Below are 27218 nucleotides of genomic sequence, written 5' to 3'. Positions count from 1 at the left end.
CTTATATAACTCAATTTATTACGAAATGGTGACTGAACATGGACTGTACGGAGTTTATTTATTTATGACCTACCCTTTGTAAAAACAACAACAAAATGACTCCAATGTGTATTAAATCCAGGGTTTAAAATTGACCCAGATTTTTTAGTGTTAGCTTATGACAGGTGATCCTCATTTAACAACCACTTTCTTCAGTGACTGAATTTGCAATGGTATAAATATAAGTATAATCTTTATTGTCATTGTACTTTATTGTCGTTGTACTTAAATACAATAAAATTGGTACTGAAGAAATGATACTTACAATTGATCCTCAATTACAGCCATTTACAGCATCCTCACAGATGTGATCGTGATCCCGGCACTTGGCAAGTGGCCCAGATTTCTGACTGCTGCAGTATGTTCAGTCATATCATGATTTGAGATCTTTCCTGCAGGTTTCTCACAAGTAAAATCAGTCAGGAAATTGCTCATGTGAGGTCCTTGCTTGGCTTAGGTGATCCTCACATTATAATGATAACCAAAGATTGATGGAACTGCTGATGCTAGGTGCCTTGGTCACACTCCAAACTGACTCAGTAGCTGTGCATGTCCACACTTGTAGATGGATTATAAGCTTTCTGATAGATAGAAAGCAGCAGGTGAAAGTAGGTAAAATCAGATCAAATACCAATTCAGTTAGCCAGGACTATGTGCTCTGCTCTCTCCATTTCTCTTCTCTCTCTGCACCGGTGGTTGTATCTCAAAGGATCCCTCAGTTAAAATACTGAGGTTTGCAGATGATACAATAGTCATGGTCTCATTTAAAATGATGTCTGTATACAGATGGGAGGTTGAACAACTGGTCGCATGATAAAGCCAGAGCAGTCTGGAGCTGAATACACTTAAAACTGTAGAAATGAAAGTGGATTTTAGGAGGAGCCCTCCTATTCTACCACCCTTTATAATATTATACAACATTATCAATAGATCTTCAAGTTTCTGGGCTCTGTAATTTCCCAGGATTTGAAAAGGACACCTAACATTAGAACAGGCATTAAAAAGGCACAATAAAGAATGTTCGTCCTGCACCAACTCAGAAAGCTCAGACTGCCATTCAGTTCTACAGAGGAATTATTGAGTTTGTCATTTGTATTTCTATAACTCTCTGATTTGGTGCAGCAGCCAAACAGAACAAGTACAGACTTCAATGGATAGTTAGGATTGCAGAAAAAATAATAGCAATAAGCCTGCATTCCACTGAGGAGCTAGCTGGCTACTGCACAGGTCATAAAGAGGGCTGAGAAAATATCTACAGACCTGGACATAAACTGGACCTGGACATAAACTGTTTCAACTTCTCCCCACAGGACACCACTATAGAGCATTGCATGCCGAAACAACTAAGCCCTCATTTCATCACTCTGCCAAACATAATTACCAAAATACTGTATTATGTCCAAGGATACTTACCCATGTAGCATGGCCGTATTATTATTATCCTTCTCATCTTTTCTACTATTATCTCCTATTGGTATTTTATGATCATGCTCCCTTATTGTTTGTATGTACACTGAAAGCTTATGCACCAGAGACAAATTTCTTGTGTGTCCATTTATACTTGGCCAATAAAGTATTCAATTCCATTACTACCTCAAAGGTACAGCACTTAATGCTGAGCAGTTACAAGTAATTGTTACAAGTAAAATCAATGTTAACCATTCATGAAGGTTATATATGATACTAATTGCCTTGCTTAGGAATGAAAATTCGGGTCCCAATAGTGGGTCATAAGTCAAGGACTATCTATCATAATATGCTCTGTTGGATTATATGGATAAAGGGGTAAAATATTGTACAATTTCTAATACCTTAGTCCTAAGCAAATCTACTATAAAAACCTTAATGTGCATACAAATCTAGTGGATATGCTAACTGTATTTATTCCCAGATGTAACTCACCTTTCATAAGAAATATTCCAGGATCAGTAACAATACACAATTGCCAGCAATAAAACAATTGTAGAAAAAACAGAAAAGGATTTAATGAATGCTTGTGTTTAAAAATGTACAGTCCCATGACTATATAAAAAAAACTGACTACCTGAACAGAATATTTAAATTTGTTATGCTAATTACAGTTCAGTTTGAAGAGAGAAAATCATCCTGAATTATCATCTAGACTATTTAGTTTGGTTAGTTTCCTTTGGTAGAAACTTGGGATATAAATTGAATGCCATGTGTTACATAAAGAAATAATTTTAATAATAGCTTCAAGATCTCAGTATTTAAAATCCTTTAATTTACTCTATTACTAAAACTGTTGACTTTACCTTCCTTTGTTCTGAGTAATAAAATGTAAGTTCTGGAGTTGCTAGAATTCATGTTAAAATTTGTTGTGCTTTTTGAACAGAACATGGAAAAGGGAGACTTAAAGAAATCTGAAATTCAAGAACAGACTTCAATTAATTCAAATGAGGTTTCTTTTATCATAAATGATATTCCTGAAAATATTTTCAGCATACCTACCTCTGAGATCTCACCAGACTCCAGGTAAATATTTGTTTTCTCATTTTGATATTTACTATTTTAAATTTGCTTTGTGTATTTTATCAACATGGCCTGGTTGTATGAGTAAGCAGCTTCTGTATGTTTTATCCTATTCTCTCTCTTACTGAAATATGATATGAAATGATACATGATATGGTACAATATCTGTTATACTATACTATACTATACGCGGGGAGAGAAGTTACTAAATTAAGGGAAGTATAAGGAGAGGGGAAAAGAAGGGAGAAAAAAAGAAAGTTAGATAAAGAAGATGGAAAGGATAAATTTCTATAAGAAATTGGAAATAAGGAAGAAAACACCAGCAAAACAGCAGCACAGTGAATGAATGGCTGCACGCTGAATCAGAGGCAGCCGGCAACAGAGAATAGATCCAGCTCAGGAGCCCAACTAAGCAGCCCAACACTGGAAAAGAAGCAATTGAAAACAGCAAACTGGCGGGTGAATGATGGACAAGAAGGGAGGCTGTTGGAGGCAGCGAACTGGTGGGTTACAGTATATTTAGCAATTGCCTAGACCCATACTCCAACCCAGGCAGCCCAGCTTGAGCGGGCAGCCAGGCATCCTGACCCAGGGCCTCTAGCAAAATAGAGGCAGCCTGACTACTGCAGTCCTCTCCCTGTGTCCTTCCAGCCAGGCAGCCCTCCCCAGCAACCTGCCCCAGATGGATGACTTGATCAGTGTTCCCTCTCCAGGGAGATCAGCAGCCCCCTGTCTCCTGCGAGCCTGGCAGCCCTTCCCAGCGACCTGTTGAGGCAGACGACAAAGGACCTGGAGCAACCCATCCAAAAAGGGAACTGGTGGCTGTGAGAAATAGATGGTGGCAGAATAGGTGAAGGGAAGAATTGCAGCAGCAGAGATGAGCAGCACAGCAGTAGAGGCACATTGAGTTAGATTGCTCTGTTCTCTAAAGCTGAGTGGCAGGCTGAGCAGACCAGACCAGACAGCAGAGCTGAACTAACCAAAGAGCTGAACAGCAGGACGAGAGGAACTGACCAGAACAGAGATGAGGCCAAAAAGACCCGAGTACCGAAAGACTGAATGGAGCTGGTGGAGAAAATGACAAGTGACTGGAATAGCAAAAGACGGCAATGAAGGCAACAAATTAAACCTGAGATCCCAATAGGCAGAGAGGAAAGACCCCAGTAGAGAATAAAAATAAATACAGGACAAAAAAACAGAAAATAAGAGACAAATAAATATGCTAATAATATAAGAGTGGAACATTAGAAATCAAGGAGGAACAGGATTAATAAAGATCAATTAAATAAATAAGTCAAATTTTAAATAAATGAGAAGGTAGAGAGGAATTGGAACCCTAAAACTTAAAAAAAATATAGTGAAGAAAAGGATAAATAAAACTAGCTAACGTAATAGTAAGTTAAATAAATAGCAAGATAGGAAAATGAGCACAAAAGGCAGAAAAAAGGATTAAAAAATAGGGTTAATTACTAGAACAGAGAAGATAGAAACAATACCTTCATCAACAAAAAAGAGAGATTTTCAAATTTCATTTTTTAAACTTTTAAACTTTTAAATTTTAAAACTTTAAATGAACTACAGGAAATCCTTGAGTTACGACCACAGTTGAGCCCAAGGTTTATGTTGCTAAGTGAAACGTTTGTTAAATGAGTTTGCCCCATTTTATGACTTTTTGCCACAGTTATTAAGTGAGTCATTGCATTTGTTAAGTAATACAATTGTTAAGTGAATCTGGATTCCCCATTTACTTTGCTTGTCAGAAGGTCACAAAAGCTGACCACATGACCCTAGGACACTGCAGCCATCATAAATATGAACCAGTTGCCAAGCATCTGAATTTTGATCATTGATTAGCTGGATGAATACTGTGGAGACCCCTTGCAATCCAAATGGCATGACTTTAAATTAGAAGCTATCAAGTGGGCAGTTGAATGGAGTTTTCCATTCATCTCTGTCTCTAGTTTTTATGCTTCTCTTAAAACCAATTTGGTGAACATCTTGCCCTTGGACAAGTGGTTTAGCCTGTCCTTCATGAGGGGGAGGGGGGTAGGTGTTCTCCATGCACACGGCATTGATTACACAAAAATCAAGACAAAGCTTCATTCCCCCCATCTTTTTTTCCCCTTTGAATTATTTTTTTCTTGTTATTAGTGACACAGGGAGGGTTTGGGAGGTGAAAAGCACCCATATTCAGTCTATAAGGCACACCTAAATTTTCACCCACTTTTATGGGGGGAAAGGTGCGTCTTATACTCCAAAAATACAGTATTTCAATGAAAAACTCTTTAACATTTGTTTAGATTCCTCTTTTTCATGCTGCTTCCCTTCTACCACATCCAGTTCTTCAAATACTTGAATTTAGAAAACATAGACGTTTGCACATATTTCTTGCTAACATTTAGACCTCATTCAAATCTTGGATTTGAATTGAAATGTAGATCTAAAAACAAGACAAGTATTAATTATTTTCACACAAGATTGGGATGACACATTTTTATACTGCTATCTTGTTTTTTATTTATGTCTAAATTGCATTCTAAATCTTTGGTTTGTTTCCACCTCTCTTCAGTGCAATAGAAAATTCTAGTGCTGATATCCTTATAGTTAGCACTACTGAAGTTGAACAGTCAGAATCTGACTGTGATATAAATGAGGCACTTGAAACTGATTCTCAGAGTGAACCTTCCTCGCTTGTTACTTCCCCAGACGGGTGAGTATTGAAATTATTTTTGTCATGATATCTTAGTGGCAGTTCTGTACTTTTCTATTTTATATACCAATGTTTATGTAATAATTTATTATAATGTATTAAATTTTTAATGACAAACATAGCTGGAAATCTTTGTTTTAAATTTTTACATATTTTATAGCCTTGTAGGTCAGCATACAGAAAATATTTCTTCACAAAGGAAAGGGAAAATGACGAAATCAGAATTTGATCCCAAGATTTCTGCAAATGAGCAAAAGACAGCTCCAAAGGCTGCTTTGAATGCTTCGGGTAACATAAGAGCAGAGGTAACTAAACTTTTCCTACCTCACTGAAACTATTCCAATGAAACCTGTTCTCTTGGGTATTATATTTAGGTTATTTCCAAATATTATTAAATAATATTATTACTAATAATAATAATAATAATAATAATAATAATAATAATAATAATAATAATAATAATAATTGAAGTTGAGCGACTGTGGAAAAAGAAATCATGTGTTGTCCCATTTGTAATTGGTACCCTTGGAGCAATACCTAAAGGGCTACCTTGCTATTTGAAAATTCTAAATTTACCTGACTTGAATAATAACCAACAGCAAATGTCGCCTCTGTAATGAGAAAGACGAGACAGTCGACCATTTGATCAGTGGGTGCAGCAAAATTTCACAAACTGACTACCTACAATGCCATGACCGCTTTGCTAAGATTATTCACTGGAAATTGTGCCAAAAGTTTGGATTTGAGTACAGCAAAAACCACTGGGACCATCAGGTTGAGAAGGTTTTAGAGAATGAGAAAGTCAAGCTCTTGTGGGACTTCAGAATTCAAACTGACAGGCACTTGGCCCACAACATACCTGACATAACAATAGTTGAAAAGAAAAAAAAGTATGGTTCATTGACATTGCAATACCTGGAGATGCATGAATTGAAGATAAACAGCAAGAAAAAAATCGCATAGTACCGGGACTTTCAAATTGAAGTTGAGCGTCTGTGGAAAAAGAAATCGTGTGTTGTCCCGATTGTAATTGGAGCCCTTGGAGCAATACCAAAAAGGCTACCTTGCTATTTGGAAATTTTAAATTTATCAGACTTGAACATTCTGATTCTACAAAAAACCACCCTACTTGGAACAGCTTATATCCTTCGACGTTACCTTAACAGTTCCTAGGTCCTTGGTTAGGACTCGAGCTGTTGAGCTACCAACCAGCCCCAAAGGCTGTGAATCTCACCAAAGATTAACATAACAACAACAACAACAACAACAACAGAAAAAGATACCAAAAATTAGAAGGTGAAGATCTTGTGGGACTTTTGAATACAGATGGATCATCAATTGGAATACAACACGCCAGATAGCACTGTTGTAGCGGGCCAAAACGTACAATTTATTGATATCGCGGTACCATGAGATGCCAGGGTCGAAGAAAAAGAACTGGAAAAAATCACAAAATATTGCGACCTGGCCATTGAAACTACCCGATTATGGATGAAACATGTAACAGTGATACCCATTGTCATTGGGGCACTTGGTACCATGTCCAAGAATTTTATAAGATACATCAACAAATTGCAGCTTCCTGCAATAACACCAGCAGAACTGCAAAAAACTGCAGTACTTGGAACATTGTATATTTTAAGAAGGTACTTGGTTGATACCTAAGACACTGGCAGCAACCCGTATTAACCATTAGCACCAGTCAGTGGTATTTGTGATGCATTTTTGAATGTTCAGTTGACTGAGTTTCATGTTTAATGATAAAGTATAATTATAATAATAAATACTAAATATTATTTAGTCTGCAAAGACCTCTGCTGTTTTTAAAAAAATGTTTCTAAGTATTGTTCTCTGATTTTGGAAAAATGTTATCAAGAATTTGAATTACATAAATTAACACGCTCTTCCAATCCATTTAAATAGCTGCAGTTTAAAAGTGGGATACTATAGCTAACAAAATATTTCATAACTAATATATTAAAATCAGTTTTCTGTAATTCACATTAAACTAATTATTTCACTTATTTGTTTGTTTCAGAGCTTTGCTTTATTTTTTATTGAAAATTAAGCAAGTTAACACTTTGCCTCATTTGAAAAACTAGTTTTATTTTAAGATCAGGAAAACAAGAATGTGGCGTTAACTCTTCCTGCTTTGTATTATACTTTGTTCAAAGAAATCATGTGGGAAAAATGTTTTCTGGTTTTTAAAAACAATGAAAACAATAAAACAAAGGTAAATACTGAAGAAAGTTGATACTTTCAAAACCAGTTAAGGAGGAATAATTTTAAAGATTGTACACAGCTACATCTCATTACATGACAAGGAAAACGGTTTAATAGCTCTCATCCTTTATTTGAAATTCAAATCATGAAAAATGCTTTTGTCCTGCGTAATTCTATAGCCTTTATTTATGTTGATTTAATTTTTGTTGATTAACTTATGTTGATTTATCTTGCTGCAACAACTCTTTTTTTCCTGGTATTTTGTTGTTTTGTATTTTTTATTATAATAATATCCTACTTTTCTATCAGAGGCTTATACTTTATATTTTAAGGTGACTTACACTATAATGTTATAAATAATACCTTACAAATAAAATAATAACAGTATAGTAAACATACAATAAAATAAATAGTAAAAAAGCTACAAATGCAATCCATCTGAATGGATAACTTCTGAAACACCATGTGGCCTCAATTAGGTCAAGAACAAGGCAGAATAATATGCTTAATGGTCTGTCTTGCTGCTTAGACTCTTAACTGAGAAGACTTTCTCTTTTATTTACATAAACCATGTTCAGTTGTGATAGCACAGTAAAAAAGTATTGAAGAGGAAGAGGGATTTTTTTGTGTCCCAAATTTTAAAGGGACTTCAGGAAATACATTTTCTGTAGATCTTGCAGTCAAATTGCTAGTCTTTCTCCAGACAAAGGTCTAAGTATGACTAAGGTTTATAGCAATAGCAATAGCAGTAGACTTATATACCGCTTCATAGGCCTTTCAGGCCTCTCTAAGCGGTTTACAGAGAGTCAGCATATTGCCCCCAACAATCTGGGTCCTCATTTTACCCACCTCGGAAGGATGGAAGGCTGAGTCAACCCTGAGCCGGTGAGATTTGAACCGCTGACCTGCTGATCTAGCAGTAGCCTGCAGTGCTGCATTTTAACCACTGCGCCACCTTGGCTCTTGAACAGTCTTTCAATAGAGCATTATAATGAGCAATTCAACTTGAAAAGAAATAGATGCATTTTTATACTTAAAATCAAAAGGAGTGGTATTGCATGAATAACATAAAAATGATTCTTTAAATTGGGTATACTGTGTTTTCTCTTTTATTGTGGTTTCTTGCCTGGATTCATTTAGGATAATGATAAAATATTTGTTGGTATAGGATAGAAATTTATTTAACAGTCTTTTGTTAAAATGATCTATTTTCAAATAATTGTTCCAAATAGAACTGGAAGCTCTGCAGAGCAGCACCCTTGCCAAGTAATAGTTAGGCCTTTTAATGATAGTCTATACTTTAAATGATCAGTTCAGTATAAACTGATCATTTGGGTAGTCATCACATTGCTTGTATACATTTGATCTTTTGTTAATATCAATAAAACTTTTATTTATTGTTTTGCTGCCTGGTATAGAGAAAATCAGGAGAAATTGACCCTACTTCTGTAATAACCCCAAAGGACCCAGGAGATATTCCCACATTTGATGAATGGAAAAAGCAGGTTATGGAAGTGGAGAAAGAAAAGAGTGAGTTTAATTGTTTTTAAACAATCTGAACAGAATTCTCCTTTTAAAATAAAACAGTTAAGGTTCATTTTGTATTGCAATTTTTTAGCTTCCTTTAAAAAGAACATGCTCTAATTTTATTTGATATCATCAAGCCAAGTCTTTTTTCTTTTCTGAGATGCACTATACAGATTTTCCAAAGAAACCTTACTAAAGAAAGCATTGTTATCAGCTTTTAAGTTCCAGAGACCACAACATTAAAAAGTGGCGTTAATGTTGCAAGTCTGCTTATAAAGTCATGTGAAAGAGAAAGTTTGCTCTCTTTGAGTTCTGTGGTTTTATGTATGAAAACATAGTAAAAATCATATGGTCTTTAGCAGTTCTTAAAAGTAGATAAATACAACCTCAGATGAACAACAACCCATGACATTACACCAAGGGTGTCAAACTCAAAGACTGCAGGCCAGATCTGGTCCATGGGGCCACCCTGGAAACAGCGAAGGACCAGCCCACAATGCCTCTGGCAGTGAAAACTGACCTAGGGAGGGTCAGGCGCAGTCCTCCCAGGCTCCGTTTTTGGATGGCTTGGGGGGCCATGGTCCATTTTCACTGTCAGAGGGTTGCAGGAGGCCGTCCTGGCCAAAAACGGGCCCTGTGGGGTGCTCTGTTTTCACTGTCAGAGACCTGCAGGAGGCTGCAGAGGGCTCCACCCCAGCTATTCCCCCCCCGCCCCCCCCAAGATCAAACACAACCCTAATGCGGCTCTCAATGAAATTGAGTTTGACACCCCTGCATTACACCATATCATTTATTTTTTTCTAAAAGAAAGCCAAAATGAAGAAGCCATGTGTGCTTATTGCTTCCGTAGGTATGAAGAGGCTAAGTAGTATCCATGTACTGCTAATCAAGTGCCTTTGATCATTGGCAAATGTGCCTACCTCTATAAAAGTCACATTTTTAGGAGTTTGCTGGTCTCCAGCATTGAGATCTGTGTTAACACAATGCCAAAGAGTAAAGACATCAATAATGATCTTAGAGAAGCAATTCTCTTTTTTTTTCTTTTAAGTTTTTTATTTTTTTATTTTTTATAAATATCGTATATATCGTAATAAATATCGTATAATATATTTTATTATTTTTTATAAATATCGTATAAGACTATAAGACATACTAGAGTATAAAAAACACCAAGATTTTGAAGAGGAAAACAAGAAAAAAATAGTTTCTGCCCTCCCTGCCCCCCAGGAGTACTCTGCAGGCTCCAAAACCCTCTGCATACCCCATTTTTGAGAAAAAGAGGTCCATTTTTGGCCTCCCAAACCCTCCGTTTTTGCGCACCCCAGCCCCAAGGAGCACTCTGTAGGCCTCCCAAACTCTCTGTGCACCCCATCTTTAGTAAAAACTGGATGCGCAGGGCGGGATTTCAGGTGGCCAAAATGGCTATATTTGGTGTATAAGATGCACTGACATTTCCACCCTCTTAAGGGGGGAAAGTGCGTCTTACACTCTGGAAAGTATGGTATATCAAATCAATGCATGAACAGTATAGCACCTGGATGTCATATATTATAATACAAATAAAACTAGTAAAGTTAATCATAATTATTACATGCCTTCAACTTATGTATTTCTAATAATAATGCACATTTATAATAGGTTGCAATCTATCATTGTTCAATTCCATATTTTCTCTTGTCATTATTTCCATTTTATTATATAAAGGTATATACACTAGTATTCCTGCTTCTCTTATTTCTATCACCTATTCTAGCTTTTAATCATATCACCCTTTATTAAAAGAATTTCTTTCTATCCTATGTAACTTCTAATCATGTCACGTACCTAAAAAAGAGAAAAGAGAGAGAAAAGGAAAAGCAAAACAACAAAAAAGAGAGTTCATCCATCCATAGTCTCTTGCCCACTTCCATAATTTAATTGCTATGCTTTAAGAGAGAGAGAGAGAGAGACAGACAGACAGACAGACAGACACAGAGAGAAAAGGAAAAGCAAATCCAAACAACAATAATAAAAGAATAAAAATAATAAAAGAAACATCACCTATTCATTGCCTTTTGCCCGCTTCAATACTTTAATTACTATGCTTTTTTTTAACTTGCTTCCTAAATTTCTCTCTTAAATCTTTATCTCTGTCTGTATTTAATTCTTGGGTGTTCAATCTCGGCACTTTTCCCACCTCTACCCTCTTCCACTGCCCAGTTTCTAAAGTTTCTACCCAGACTCCTGTCTCCCTTTCAAACATATCTTCCAACTCTCTTAGTATATTTTCCTCCTGGTTTAATTCATCAGTCCCTGTTATTTTCATTGTTGTCTCCTCTTTATCTTCTTCTTCCTTCATTTCTTCTGTTGACTCTTCCCTTTCCTGAGTGTCTTGGTTTTTATGCATCATCCATTGTATGGTATTTTCCATTTTTTCCTTAATCTCCTTAAATCCTTTCTCCATGATGTCTTTTGTATTTTGAAAAAGTAACTCCATCGCCTTCAAAAATTCCACTCATTTCTCACTAAGCATCTTATTTTGCTTTAAAGAGTTCATTTTTTGTCCAGCAATCCAAGAACTATTTATTCAGTCTTAAATTTCCCTTCAAGGAGTGCATAAGTCCCAATTCTTTATATCCCATCTGTAAACACTCAGTTCCATTTAAATAGTCCCAAAGGTTATCAAAAGCATCTTTGCATCTCCTTTGCAAGTTCAGTGTTCTATCATAACCTTCAAGTGTCTCTTTAAGTAAATAGTTTCCTCATTTTCATATTTGGGTCTCCAGTAGTCATGGGGTAGCTGAAAATAATCCCATGTCCTTCATATAGGTATTGCCAAACTTGTAGTTTTTCCTTTTGTCAACAGGTGGCACTCTCCACTTAAATTTCAGTATTGCTAGTCAATTGTTATTTTTAGTTGTAAAACAATTATAAAAGCAGAATACATTTTGTAGGTAAGAGGTTCTAGCATTTTAAAATGCCTTCCCAGTACCACTTCTTCCCATTTTAAGAGTCCAATTTCCTGTATATTTCAAAATGTATTATTTTTCTCTCCTACGCCTTCCATTTCCGGTCAGGTGTTTTCTCAGAATGCCTGGACACAGTTTTAATACATAGTTCTGAGCAGACAATTCTAAATTGTCCCTTGGGGTTAAGTTTAAAGCAAATAGAAAATCCTCTCCCCCAGTTCCAACACAGTTCACCACTTCGCTCCAGCACCAGTCTTAGTTGTTCTTCAGTTTTCCCAGTTTTGTCGCAGCTGCCTCTTCTTCTTGCGGTGTCTGAGAGGGGGGAAAACAAACTAACACTGGGATCAGACAGGAGAGCTGTGACTTTCCTTGACCTCACAGGTTGCCCCTTTATGCTTCATCAACGCTACGGGGTGGCTTTGGCTCCTCTCGGAACCCACAAACAGGAAGAACTCAGCACAGGGAACATGGAGACCCATTCCCTGTGTCTGAGATCGCTGTGATGTCAACTGGAAGTGCCTTAGAGAAGCAATTATTGCTGCCCCTCAATCTGGGAAGGGTTATAAGATCATATTCAAAGAATTGAAAATGCATCATTCTACACTGAGGAAGACTATTCACAAGTGTGGAAAAGATTCAAGACAATTGCCAGTTTTTTCCCAGTGAATACCCCAGAAAATTCAACCCAAGGTCAGACCATGCAATGCTTAGAGAAATTGCAAAAATCAAAGTGTTACACCTTAGACTCTGCATGCCTCAGTTAGTATGTTAAATGTTAAAGTTAAACAGTAGTTAGAAAAAGACTGGTTTGTTTCAAAGGGTTGCTAGGAGAAAGCTTCTTCTCTCTATAAAGAACATGGCAGTACAGCTTAGTTTGCAAATTTACATCTGAACAATTCACAAAACTTCTAGAATGCTGTCCTTTGGACAGATGAGACCAAAGTGGAGATGTTTGGCCATAATGCACAGTGCCAATTTTGGCAAAAACCAAATACAGCACTTCAGCACAAACATTTCATGCCAACTGCCAAGCATAGTGCTGAATGGATGATGATTTTGACTTGTTTTGCAGCCACAGGACCTGGATACCGTGCAGTCATTGAGTCAATCATGAACTCCTCTGTATTTTCAAATTCAAATTCAGAATAGAGATGAAAGAGATCTTGGAGATTTTCTGGTCCAGGGATCTGCAACCTTAAACACTCAAAGAGCCATTTGGGCCCATTTCCCACAGAAAACACCGGGAACCACAAAACCTGGGTGGGCATGACCAATTCAATGGCACTCCCACATGACGCCCCCCCCCCCCCTCAGCCATGCCTACCCAGGTTTTATGGCTCCTGGTGTTTCCTGTGGGAAATGGGTCTCTCTCTCTCTCTCCCCCTCCCTCCCTCCCATTTCTGCCTCTGTTTATACAATCAAGAATTGTATTAGCTTTTTTGACTGCTGCCACACACTGCTAACTCATGTTTAAGTGATCATCCAAAATGACTCCAAGCTCCCACTCACAATTACTGTTTTTGAGCCAGGCCTAGCCTAATCTACAGCGTACCTTTGGTTTTTCCTGCCCAAGTGTAAAACCTTGCTTTTCTCCACATTAAATTTCATTTTGTTTGAAAGGGCCCATTGCTCAAGTTTGTCAAAATGTTTTGGATCCTGAGCTTGTCTTCTAGGATGTTGGCTATTCCTGCCAGTTTAGTGTCAACTTACTGTTAGCAAAGTTACTTCTGGCTCATATTTAAGTGATTGTCATCTAGGATTGTAAGGTCCCTCTCGCAGTTACTATTTTTCAGCCAGGTTTTGCCTAATCTGTACCTGTACCTTTGGTTTTTCCTGCCTAAATATAAAATGTTGCTTTTTCCACATTAACATTCTGTCAAGTTTCCTAACGATGCCATAATTGATTCATAATAATCGAGCCAATGTTTTAATGTTAAAACCAGTGATTTTTTAACAGCTTCATTAGGAAAGATTTATTCGCAGTCAAATCTTTGCTTTGTTTTATTTGCTTCTGAACTTTTACCCCTGTTCCTCCCCTCCCCTCAGTCTGTGTCATAAATCACGTTACCCAATAGATACACCCCTCCCAACCGGCAGCAGAAATCTGAGATCCTGACAGTATGCGTGGAATGTACTCCCACTCATTCTGTTCCAATGAGAACATGGAGAGTTGACATCCGGCTCGCCTCACTTTCCAAAAGCAATCTGTGTGAAGCAAAAACAATTTGAGTACAAATATAGGATCCAAGGCTACATCCTCCCCCTGGGCTTGTTTGGATTTTTTTCATGGAATCTTTCTATAAGGCGATCAGTACTTGGCCCGTTCCCCCCCCCCAAAAGGCATGAATAGCTTTGGGGGGGGGCTTGCAAAGTGCTCCTGGGGGTGGGGTGGGGGCAAAAACGAGCAAAAAACGGTCCGTTTATTGCAATACCTTAGTCTGTGTAATAGCTTTAAATAACAATTGAGATTTTATAAATCCTTTTATATAGTATCATCACTTCATATTATACCTGTTAATACTAATATGTTATTAACATGTAGTTAAAATAAAAGAGACTTCAGAATAATTACAGGTAGCTGATAATATGGTATGGAAATTACTGTTGATAAATTATTAATATCAAAGAACGTTAATTTTTATGAGTTGCTTTAGCTTCAGAATTTGGTAATAAAAATATAAAAGGTTTCATATTAATTCTCTGGTACATTTTCGTCTGGTCTGCAGGTCAGTCAATGCATCTTTCTTCCAATGGAGGTCAACATATTACGAAAAAGGTCCAAAAAAATAGAAATAATTATGCTTCAGTTGAGTGTGGTGCCAAAATACTGGCAGCTAACCCAGAAGCAAAGGTAATAACACCTAACAATGCTGTAGTTTATATTTTTTAGAAAACTGAATGTGGGTTCATTTGTTTCTAATAAATACATTTATCTGCAATCAAATTTGAAATATTTTATGGTACAAATAAGTTTAATTTCCAATCAACATTGTAAGAGCTTTCCACTGCTGCTTGTAGAATAAATCGGCCTGTCATTTGTCAGAAGTAAAGAACAGCATTAGTTTCATTGAGCAGTGATAGTACAAGCCAAAAAAATATCCATTTTAAAGACCTTGCAGAGATGATTTTATGTTGAAATAAAAAATAAAATTGTGCACCCTTTGTAATTCTGCCATTAATTACAGGTGAAACTCAAAAAATTAGAATATCGTGCAAAAGTTCATTTATTCCAATAATGCAACTTAAAAGGTGAAACTAATATATGAGATAGACTCATTACATGCAAAGCAAGATAATTCAAGCTGTGATTTGTCATTAATTGTGATGATTATGGCTTACAACTCATGAAAAGCCCAAATCCACAATCTCAGAAAATTAGAATATTGTGAAAAGGTGCAATATTCTAGGCTCAAAGTGTCCCACTCTAATCAGCTAATTAAGCCATAACACCTGCAAAGGGTTCCTGAGCCTTTAGATAGTCTCCCAGTCTGGTTCAGTAGGAATCACAATCATGGGAAAGACTGCTGACCTGACAGTTGTGCAGAAAATCACCATTGACACCTTCCATAAGGAGGGAAAGCCTCAAAAGGTAATTGCAAAAGAAGTTGGATGTTCCCAAATTACTGTATCAAAGCACATTAATGGAAAGTTATGTGGAAGGGAAAAGTGTGGGAGAAAAAGGAGCACAAGCAGCAGGGATGACTGCAGCCTGGAGAGGATTGTCAGGAAAAGGCCATTCAAAAGTGTTGGGGACTTTCACAAGGAGTGGACTGAGGCCGGAGTCAGTGCATCAAGAGCTACCACACAGATGGATCCTGGACATGAGCTTCAAATGTCGTATTCCTCTTGTCAAGCTGCTTCTGAACAACAAACAACATCAGAAGCATCTTATCTGGGCTAAAGGAAAACAGACCTGGTCTGTTGCTCAGTGGTCCAAAGTCCTCTTTTCTGATGAGAGCAACTTTTGCATCTCAATTGGAAACCAAGGACCCAGAGTATGGAGGAAGAATGGAGAGGCACACACTGCAAGATGCTTGAAGTCCAGTGTGAAGTTTCCACAGTCTCTGTTGATTTGGGGAGCCATGTCATCTGCTGGTGTTGGTCCACTGTGCTTCATTAAATCCAGGGTCAACGCAGCCGTCTACCAGGAGATTTTGGAGCACTTCATGCTTCCTTCCGCAGACGAGCTTTATGGGGATGCTGATTTCATTTTCCAGCAGGACCTGGCACCTGCCCACACTGCCAAAAGTACCAAAACCTGGTTCAATGACCCTGGGATTACTGTGCTTGATTGGCCAGCAAACTTGCCTGAACTGAACCCCATAGAGAATCTATGGGGCATTGCCGAGAGAAAGATGAGAGACATGAGACCGAACAATGCAGAAGAGCTGAAGCCGCTATTGAAGCATCCTGGTCTTCCATAACACCTCAGCAGTGCCACAGGCTGATAGCTTCCATGCCAAGCCGCATTGAGGCAGTAATTGCTGCAAAAGGGGCCCAAACCAAGAACTGAGTACATATGCATGCTCATACTTTTCAGAGGTCCAATGTTGTTCTATGTACAATCCTTGTTTTATTGATTACATGTAATACTCTAATTTTCTGAGATTGTGGATTTGGGGTTTTCATGAGCTGTAACCCACAATCATCACAATTATGACAAATCACGGCTTGAACTATCTAGCTTTGCATGTAATGAGTCTACCTCATATATTAGTTTCACCTTTTAAGTTGCATTACTAAAATAAAGAACTTTTGCATGATATTCTAATTTTTCGAGTTTCACCTGTATATCTGAGTTTCTATATGTGTAATGATATATTCTACCGAAAAGCCAAAAAATAATTAACTAAGCTACAAACAGTTTCTGCTAATGAATTATGTTCTCATTTGTAATAGAGTACATCAGCAATATTAATAGAAAATATGGACCTCTATATGCTAAATCCATGCAGTACCAAAATCTGGTAAGTACATTTTCAGTAGACTCTTTTAAGTGAAGAGTTTATTTTGCAAAAGTAAAAAAAAGATTTCAAGAAACAGTGCTAGGCATCATAAACACATGATATGCATGATTCATTATTGATTATATGCTGTCAAATTTGTATCAACACTTAAAAAGCCAGATAATGAGACCATCTTGAGGATGATCTATATCCCCAGTCTCACCCTTCAGGTCCCCTAATGGTGTGCCCACTGCTGATTGAGTCCACCCAACTTATTGCTGATAATCCTTTTATTTCTTTCTATATTGCCGAGCATTATGGACTTCTCAAGGGAGCTATGTCTTTGGTGAAATGTCTAAAATATGATACATATTTTTTCCACTGTGCTTCTCGCTTTCATTATTGTAGCTTGGAGAGCATTTTCAGCTATCAAAATGTCTCAGCTTAGTGCGCATTTTTGATGTTTCTTCCTTTAATTTTAAAAATATATTAAGCCTCTCTTAATTCAGCATATGGATTTAATGAATAATTTTAGTTTTAATATTCTTAAGCAATTTGAAATTCAATTGAACTGTCATTGGATTTATGACACCAGTAGAGTCATACTCTAGTAACTACTGTGTACTGAATTATTGTAGGCAACCTCAGAAAGGGTAAGAATTCAACCCAAGTCTCTTGTTGGTAGTTCATTGTAACAATGGAGGTATTACTGCAACAAGCCATTATTACGTTCACATGTTCCATTTGTCTGGAGGGGGGTGATAGGCGGAGCTTAGGCCCTGGGAGGTTTCTAATAATTTCAGGAACTGTTGCCAAAAGCTCAAAATAAATTGGATGATGCAATTCAAGATTACCATATTTTTAGGTGTATGAACCGTACCGGAGTATAAGATGCACCACGGTTTTGAAGAGGCAATTTTTTGAAAAGTAGGTGGGTAGATAGAGGGATAGAGAGGGAGAGAAAGAGAGAGAAATACAGTAGGTAGGTAGGGAGAGAGAAAGTAGGTAGGTAGGTGGGTAGATAGAGGGATAGACAGAGAGAAACAGAAAGAAGTAGATAGAGAGAGAAATACAGTAGATAGGTAGGGAGAGAGAGACAGTAGGTAGGTTGGTAGGGAGAGGGATAGAGAGAGAAGTAGAGAGAAAGAGAAATACAATAGGTAGGTGTTGTGGCCAGCAGGAGCCATTGGAGCTGCAAACAGACTCCGACAGCGAGGGGCCTTATGAGTTGTCTCTGGAAGATGTGGAGGACTCTGGACAGGGTTCCGACTCTGAGCAGGGCTCAGAGAGGCTGGTTGGCCACCAGGAGGCGCCTGAGGCATGAGGCAGTGGTGAAAGCCAAAGGGAATGTGCTCCTGACGTCAGGCCTTGGAGCAGTGGGGAGGAGACAAGGGAGTTGGTCCTGGATGCCCGGCAACGGCTGGCAGATCGGCATAGAGAACAAATATGCAGGTACAGAAGATAATTGGACCCAGGTGGTTGTAATTAGGCTCCTCTCAAGATAGTATTTAAGAGTGGAGATGGTGGGGTGGAGCTGCTCTACTACTTAACTTTAGATAGTTGCAGCCAGGCCTCGCACACCTCGGGCCATTTTTTTTTTTGCTGCACTTGGCAAGGCTTTCCTTGAAGGCCTCTTTAGCCGATAACAGAATTAGGGATTGATCCGGAGCTCTGTTATCAGCTGCAGAGGCCTTCAGGAAAGCCTTGCTGGCCTTGCCAGATGAAGAAGTTCCTGAAGGCCTCTGATAGCAAAAAAGAGGCCAGGGCGATGTGTGCAAGTGAGGCAAGTCAGTGGATGACACCCTCCCAAATAAGACCTGGTGCCTTTTTGGTGATAAAAAATATAAGACATGGTCTTACTTTCGGGAAAACACGGTAATAGGAAGGGTGGTTTGGGTAAATGATGGGATGAATTGCCTATAGAAAATTGAGAACCCTAGGAAGCTTTGTAGTTGTTTTTGGAGAATACCCTGCAGGGACTTAATTTGGGTGGTGGCCGCCACTTTGTTTCTGCAGCTGGGGTTTTCCTAGTGACTTCTTTCTGCTGGGGTTTCCCCCTGGCCTGGGAACATCAGGTTCCCCTTAGTCCAATCCACCTGTGGGTTCCACTTTTTTAGTCAAGATAGTCCTAGGACCAGGGGCCATTCCATGCTTGGAACCACAATAAAAGCAATAGTCTCAGAGTAGCGCTCTATGGTAAGTTCCAGGGGCTCTGTGACAAATGTGGTTGGGACTCCTCTTGCAATGGACCCATCAAACTGGCAAAACACTAGGGTTTTTTAATTGTCATAGGCAGGTCCCCAGTTTTCCATCAGGCTGGACTTGTTAGGCACCGGGTGCACCCTGAGTCTAATAGGACCATCAGTGCCACCTTCTGGCCCACGTTTTGGGTTAGCAATTCTATGGGCACAGTGATGGGCTCAATCGTCCCACTTATCAAGGGGTCATTGTCATAGTTGCTATCCGATGGGCTCAGCTCTTCTCATGGGGTCGGAGTTGCAGGTCCATGCTTGGGAGAGGACTGGAAGTTTACGATCTTGCCGGTCTTTTCAGGGCAGTTTTGTTGGAGCGCTGGGAGAGTATTGCTGGCTTTCTTCGAGATTGCTGATCTCCCTTTCTGGTCAGGGTCTTTGTGTTTGTGCTTCCCTTCTCACAGTTGAAACAGGCTGTTAAACATGGTAGGACTGGGGCTTGGCGGCCTCTCTCTTCCTCTCAGGTGCTGACCTCTTCCAGGTTCTGCTTGAGCGGTACTAGTTTTGGTCTTGGTCAATTACAGCTACTTCCGCCAAGATGTACCAGTTGTGCAGGCAAGCCTCTGGTGATGGAGGTGTGGTTCAGATCATCATTGAGCCCATCCTTGAAACAGCTCACCAGTATTTCTTTTGTCCAGTTCATCTGGCAGGCTAGGTCTTAAAACTTTTCTGCGTATTTGGCTGGTGGCCCACAACCTTGCTTTACAGTTTTGATGCAATCCCTGGCTTTTCAGTCAGCAAAGGGGTCCTCGAATCTGCTCCTTAAGGTTGTCATGAAGCAGTCAAAATTTCAAAGCTCAAGGGTGTTCATATTGTGCAGTCAACATCCAGTGTGCAGCAGCCCCCTCCAGGGCCACGGTGACGACCTCTTCACTTGAGAGATCCCTCCCACACCCCTGCATGTATGTAAGGACATGTGCCAGGAAGAATTCCAGTTGTTGGGGTTCTCCATCAAATTTTATGCCCTGGGAGGTGCCTTCCATTCCAGCTGTGGGTGTTCCCTCCCACCAGCACAAGGAACTTGCACTCTGCCCGGAAGTGGGTTCACTGGGGTAGCAATGGGTCCATCAGCATTCTTCATGGCACCTGCAGAAGTCCCAGGGTGTCAGCCTCTGTTTTGGTTACTTGCTTATGGCTGCTTTGCTACAGCTGCCATAGAAACGGGGGGGGGGGGGCATGGTATTGGGAAAGGTAATAATATTGCACTGGAGGAGTCTTGTTCTCACCATCTTCTGTGCATGCTGGTGGCTGATGTTTGGACTTGGTCAAGGCCAACCGTCTCGCATACCAACTTGATGAGTCTGTTTGAAGATGCACCCCACATGACACCTTAGGGAGTTGCAGATTGGACACTGGGTTGGGGAATTGGGGGGAAGGTGCTGGGTAAACGTTTGATATGTATATGTTCCCGCTTTTCTGGCTCAGATCTTGCTTTCCTTTTAGCTGCTTTCATTTCATATCTAGTAAAAGTACTTTATCTCTATTAACATGGAGTTGAGGTTTATCTTTCTTGGATATTGAAGGAGGCATGCCTGACATGCTGGGAAATTATCTTGCTCACCACTGCTCTCCTCTCGGCCACTATCTTCTCCAACGATTCAGGCCCCATCTTCTCAGACTCTCATGCCTTGGAAGATCTCTCTCATGAGTTGCATCAATTTCTTCATGAGTTGTTTGTTTCGGCCCAATGCTTCCTCCATCTCGTAGTCCTCATAAAGGTTTTTCAACTTGCTTTTTCAACCCTGCTGTTGGCTGCCCCAGGTGAAAGTGACTCCTGGGATTCTTCCGTCCCAGTCTTTCTTCTTCCCTACATTGACGGACCACCTCGGCAGATCGCCAAGGATGATTCTGTCCTTTGTCCACAATCTGAGGCTTTTGTTGGGTTGAGCCTTAATGGGGACTTCCTCCTCGCATTCAGCTTCCTCATGATTGCTGTCCTGGTTGGACATTCTTTGCATTGTCCCCATGGTAGGGATGGACCCTCTCTGGGTTGACTGCTTTTCAAATTTTGCCTAAAGTAAGGTCCTGCCTTGCCAGCCTTCTGAAGAAAGGCGAAATCTTGAAATGAACTGTATTTCAAAAGGAACTTTTATTGGAAGACATTGATAGCAGAGAGTTTATGCAGAATCTGAATTTCATGTGCTGGAGTGTTAGGTTAAACTGATCCTTTCGAGGACCCTCATAATTTCCAGTTCATCTTTGAGCCAATCCTGAAGTGCGAAGATGTGTGAACTTTGGGCTGAGAAGGTGCAACAGGTGGTTCCCAGATCCACAATCTTGTTCCTCTGATGGTGAAACAAAACAGATGGCCCAAGGCCATTCTTTCTCTCCTCCCAATATCCCAAAGATACATCAAAGCAGAGAAAAATAACGTGAGCAGAAGGCAATGTTAGAAAATTACTGAGCTGAACCTCAGTAATTGTCTAGAAGCTATTGGAATCCAGAAGTCATCATCAATACCACTGCCACTACCAGAAGTATCTTTGATATACCACTGTGACTATTGTAAACATTATAAGTATCACTAGGATATTATTTATTTCTATTTACTTAGTTGAGCGGTATTATTAAGTATATTGACAACAGTATATATGGTACTATAAAAATAAGTTAACTACTGTTAGGTCCATATAAATAGGACAATTCTGATTTCTAACAACTAATATTAATAATCTAAGTAGTCAGGAGTGGAGGGCTCTATCAGTGGGAAAGAGTAGTGGGAGTGTTGGTTTGAGTTCAATTTGGCAGAATTTTTTTTAATATGACAAGTACTACAAAATTAAATAAAGTAGGGATAGGGAGGGAGCAAACGGCCCAGACCTCATTGGCTACTTCCAGTCCATTAACACAGAGATCTATAGAAGATATAGTCCAAAGGGAAAAATGCAATTTGTTTAAAGATTTGTAGGCCATGTTGCAGTCAATGCAAGAAGCCATGACTAAAAACCATGACAAAAGGAAAAAAGAGATAGAGGTAAGAAACGATACAGGAGAACTTAAAGAAAAAAATGCAAAAGATGGATGATAAATTTGAATTTGTCCAACAACAAATCACTAAAAATGAGCAAAAATTGCAGTTGATGAAAGAGAGGATTGAGAGAGAAGAAAAAAGAGCGGACAAAATAAGTAAGAAATTAATCCAGGGGAACAAAGAATTAGAGACAACAGTTACTTTCTCGAATCAGAAAAAGCAGTGCACTACATAAGCTTCCAGAACAGTGGTTCTCAACCTGTGGGTTGGGACCCCTTTGGGGGTCAAACTACCCTTTCACAGGGGTTGCCTAAGACCATTGGAAAACACATATTTTCAAAAAAGTACAGAAAACATAAAATAATCTTATGGTTGGGGGTCATCACAACATGAGCTGTATTAAAGGGTTGTGACATTAGGAAAGTTAAAATTTGAAAAACTGTAACTGGCTTTATTTTTATTCAGAATTCTTCATTAAAGTACCTATTCACTACTATGTTTTGACTTCTTGCGGCATTCTTAGCTCTGCAGTCCCATAACCTCTTTTATGAGAGAAAAATATTTTATTTGAAAGAATGCATACTCTTTGTAGAATACATGCATCTCCTTGATATATTTGGCAGTGAAGAGAATGAAGAAAGTTGTATAACAGTTAAAATGTCCCCAAGATATTGATAAATTATTATTAAGCCTTATTTTGCACAGTGATTTTTATTGTATTGCTGATGCTTTCTTTGTTTGAAAAACAATGAGAAATTTTTCATATCATTTTGAAGCACATTTCTGGGATCAATTACCATAAAATGGTTATTGGCTCAGTCAATAGTTTTATCTGTACTTTGAGAAATAGCTTTGAACATGCAGTTCATAATGTAATTTTTATCTGTCCTGAAGGTTTGTTGTTGAATTGTGCGAACCCATACAAGTAAAACAGCTGGATATTGCTAATCATGAGTTATTCTCATCCACTCCCAAGGATTTTCTGGTGTCTATCAGTGACAGGTATGTCTCATGATAAGAATACAATTGTAGAATTTATTGTCACAAAGTTTAGTGAAACTGAAAGTCATTTTCAGTATTTGTAATTTCATAATTTTTATAATGTTCAGGTTTTTAGCATAGAAATCTAGCATGCTTATTTAAAGTTTAATATTCAGGAAAATATTTTTTTAACAAATTCTCATTTACAGTTCTTTGCAGAAAAAAATTGAATCCTTAACATTACAAGTGAATAAGGCTTCAGCTCGTTTTTATTATGGTTACACCAAACTGCTTTTTAAAAATAATAAATTTAGGCTAATGGGCTGCTTTAAATTCTTTCCATTTTAATTTCACATAATTATATCAGATGTGGCCTGCTTTCAACACAGTCAAATGCCAATACAAAATACTAATGAGTAACTTTAATGCAAGTATAGGAAGAGCAATACCTGGAGAAAAAGCGACTGGCCTATATGGAAGTGGTGGAAGAGATAATAGAGTTGACAGAATAGTAGATTTTGCCGAAGGACAGGAACTTTAGGTAATGAACTCATTTTACAAGAAAGAAAGCTAGCAGAAAATGGATATGGGTCCATCTGGGATGGACAAGCAAAATTGACTAGATCATGTCAAGTGATAAAATCATATTCTGCAATTGTCATCAATCGTTTTAACATTGGAAGTGACCATAGAATGGTACAAGCTAAAGTGAAGATAGACAGTTAAAAGGAATGTGTGAAATCACAAAAAAATTAAAGAGTGATAAGCTGTTAGAGGAGAACAGGAATTTTGAGATTAATTTGTCAAATTGCTTTGTTCCATTGCAAGATTTGGAAAAGATGAATATTATGGACCAAAATGAACGAATAGTCAAAAACATCCTTGAATCTGCTACATCTATAGCACCGCAGGAAAAGATTTTTGCATAGTCAAACTTTGATGAAACTATTGATTTAATGAAAAAATGATGGACAATGATTAATCCTGCACGTTTCACTAATAAACTGGAGTACATTGAACTTTTCAAGACCATAAGAAAATGTATCCAATAAGAAATGCGTTACTGTAATGTGAAGCTTGTGAAAAAGGCAATTGAAGAAAATAAAGGGATTAATAGAGTAAAATGCAAGCTTATAAATACAAGACAGAAGGTTTTGCACTAAAATTGAAGATGGCTCTGTGTGTAGAACAAGGCAGGAAATGTTAGAAATAATTGGAAAATTTTATTTAGAGCTATACAAAGATAAAAAGTAACCATACCCACAAAAGAGGAAATGCCAGATATTCTAGTGGAGGAAGTATCAAGTGCCATAAAATCAATGAAAAATGTCAAAGCTTCAGGAAATGACTGCATTACTGTTGAAATACTGAAAGCTGGTGGTTACACTTTACACAGGATACTAGCAAAACTATACTTAAGATGTCTTGGAGAAGAAAAAATACCTGATTCATGAAAAAATGCTGAAGTGATTCTTATATACAAGAAAGGGGCCCCAGATGATTTAAAGAACTATCGCCCAATAAGCTTTCTTTCAGTCATCTACATGGTTTTCGCCAAGATAATACTGTGTTTTCCCCAAAATAAGACTGGTCTTCTATATTTTTTTCCACCCAAAAAGGCACCAGGTCTTATTTTTGGAGGGTGTCTTTTACTGACTCATAGACAGCCCTGCCCAACAGGAGCCCGCTGCTGGCCAGTTCTTCTGCAGCAGCCTGTCGCCCATGTGCGCATTACCCGTGGCCTTCTTTCAGGAAAGGCCTCTGCAGCCAAGAAACGGGCTCCAGATTGATGTGCACGGCGCCCCCGGCTTCCATTTCGCCATCAGAGGCCCTTCAGGAAAGGCCTCTGCAGCCAGAACCAGAGCTATGGGTCAATCTGGAGCTCTGTTGAAGGACCATTACATATACCTTGGCAGACAGATCTCAATGGAAAGTGATACAACAAAGGAAATTGAATGGCATGTTGAATGTGGTTGGCAGGTTTTCGACAAACTAAGTTCAAGAACTTATGCCTTTGCCTCAAGAGAAAAGTTTTTGATCAATGTATGATCTAACATATGCCAGTGAAACATGGACATTAATCTCACAATCGATACAAAAACTATGCATGGCCCAAAGAGTCATGGAAAGATATATGCTCGGCATTACAAGACAGGCACATGGATTAGAGAACAAATAAAAGTATATGATATCAATCAGAGAGTAAAATAATTGAAATGGAAATGGGCTGGGCATAACAAGAAGAACTGATGTCAGGTAGACCAAGGCAGTCATACAATGGATCCCACTTGATAAAAAGTATCCATTTAGAGACCTAAAACAAGATGATGGATCAATGACATCAGCAATTATTGTGGCCCCAATTGGCCAAAGAAAGTTCAGGACTGTATTGGTTGAAAACATGTGGAAGAGACCTTCATCCCGCAGTGGATATACAATGGCTAAAATGATGATGGTGGTATTATCTGTAAAATAGAAAGCATTGTTGGCAAATGAAAGTTCAGGACTGTATTGTTGAAAACATGTGGAAGAGGCCTTTATCCTGTAGTGGATAGACAATGGCTAAAATGTTCTCACATGCAAAGTAGAAAGCATTGTATAATTTATATGACATTTTAAGAAGTTTCTTATTTGCTATTTAATCATAAAGTCATTGTGCTTTCTGATTTTTTAATGCATTGTTTTCCTAGATATCCAACAAATAAGTGGGTCAAGCTTGGTACTTTTCATGCCAGAGATGAAAGAAATGTCCAGAGTTTTCCTCTGGACGAACAGATGTATGCCAAATATGCAAAGGTAATTTATTTTGGGGGATTGCAACTTTCTTAATAAAATAGACAAAAAGAAATTATATTACTAGGACTCATAACTACCAAGTTGTGTAAGGCAATTATGTTGGCCTGCTGTTATGCATGTGGATAACAAATACATGCATGCATTTAAGCAAAATTTCACTTGTCAGAAGAGGATAGATGAAGTAAACCATAAAAGGGACAATTTAGATTAGGAGTGTCAACTGGATTTCTTTGAGGGCCGGATCATTAGTGTAGTTCTCCGCAGGCCAGCCAGGGGAGGGAGAAGGGATAGACACCTCCTGCAGCACCCTGCTGGCCAAAATTGGTGCTGGGCCCCATGTGCGGCCCACCTGCGCCCTGTTTTTGGCCTGGATGGCCTACTACCGCATTCAGCCAGCCAAAGCGGGGTGTGAGGTGGCCTCCCCGTACCCCATTTTGGCTGCCAGAGGTACTGCGGTCTAGTTGCTATTTCCAGGCCGGCCCCGCGGGCCAGATTTAAGCACCCTGTGGGCCAGATTCTGCCTGCAGGCCTTGAGTTTGACACCCCTGATTTAGATCATCATATAAACCTTCCATAGGAATTGTGTTTATAGTATGTTTATAGTATTATGTATCTAGTTTATAGTGTTAGAGTTTATACTATATGATTCTAGTAGTCTTGATGGGCAGTTATTCAAATTCTGCTTATATATTTCAAAAATGAGCATTTGTCATCCATCAGTGGATTTCTTCTTAATCTCTTCCTATCACCAGTTCTTTTTCTTATACTTTGATAATTGCTTTTCTGTGACTTGAATACACATCATTCACTCTCAGTTTTTAGAAACCTCCTTTATATTTGAATGCTAAATGTATACTGCATGTGCTGTGTGAACATATGTGTGCATATAGATTGAAACTGATTATGGGCCCTTTTTAGTCAGTATTCAAAATACAGGGCTAAAACCTGATAATGCTTATTGATGATAACAAGAGAGATTTGAGTGGTGGAGAGGGGAAGAGTTGGTGACTAGTGTTCAGTGCCATCTACTATAGTATCCTGAGCCACCTGCATTCAGCAGCTGGATTTGTATTCTTATAACATGTCTGAGGCTAGGAAGATCTGTGTGGGTTAAGGCTCAGTCATGGCACAGTAGAATGACTCTTCCTCCAGAAGCCCTCTGGTGGAATACCATCTTTGACTGATTGGTGGCTTTCCTATTACAGAGCAGCTGTACAGTCTTGACAATTGTCTTGGAGTCATGTCAACTATGATAGTAGGCAGAATGAAAAAAGAATCTTTGGGTAGTTGTGATTACTCCTGGAACAGAAGGCTTTATTGATTGTCACTCATTCC

The 27218-nt window shown here is 38.7% G+C and overlaps 1 protein-coding gene across 6 annotated transcripts in view; it reads left to right on the top strand.

Annotated features, from left to right (window-relative positions):
* SUCO (SUN domain containing ossification factor) overlaps window positions 1–27218 on the top strand; it is a 96811-nt gene that overhangs the window by 7982 nt on the left and 61611 nt on the right. For 3 of the 6 annotated variants that reach the window (XM_087726576.1, XM_087726579.1, XM_087726575.1), the window contains exons 4-12: window positions 2393–2532; window positions 5099–5239; window positions 5400–5544; window positions 8881–8992; window positions 10823–10862; window positions 14665–14788; window positions 16837–16904; window positions 23001–23108; window positions 25778–25883. In XM_087726576.1, coding sequence (XP_087582702.1) covers window positions 2393–2532; window positions 5099–5239; window positions 5400–5544; window positions 8881–8992; window positions 10823–10862; window positions 14665–14788; window positions 16837–16904; window positions 23001–23108; window positions 25778–25883 — 984 coding nt within the window. Of the gene's footprint in view, window positions 1–2392; window positions 2533–5098; window positions 5240–5399; window positions 5545–8880; window positions 8993–10822; window positions 10863–14663; window positions 14789–16836; window positions 16905–23000; window positions 23109–25777; window positions 25884–27218 lie in introns of all 6 variants that reach the window. The other 3 variants (XM_087726578.1, XM_087726577.1, XM_087726581.1) reach the window with 2 other exon arrangements.

Source organism: Thamnophis sirtalis, unplaced genomic scaffold (assembly GCF_051295495.1).
Source record: "Thamnophis sirtalis isolate CommonGarterSnake01/CBP01778 unplaced genomic scaffold, rThaSir2_p1.2 scaffold_12, whole genome shotgun sequence".
Lineage (NCBI taxonomy): Eukaryota > Metazoa > Chordata > Lepidosauria > Squamata > Natricidae > Thamnophis > Thamnophis sirtalis.
This window is presented reverse-complemented; position numbering and strand designations above follow the sequence as displayed.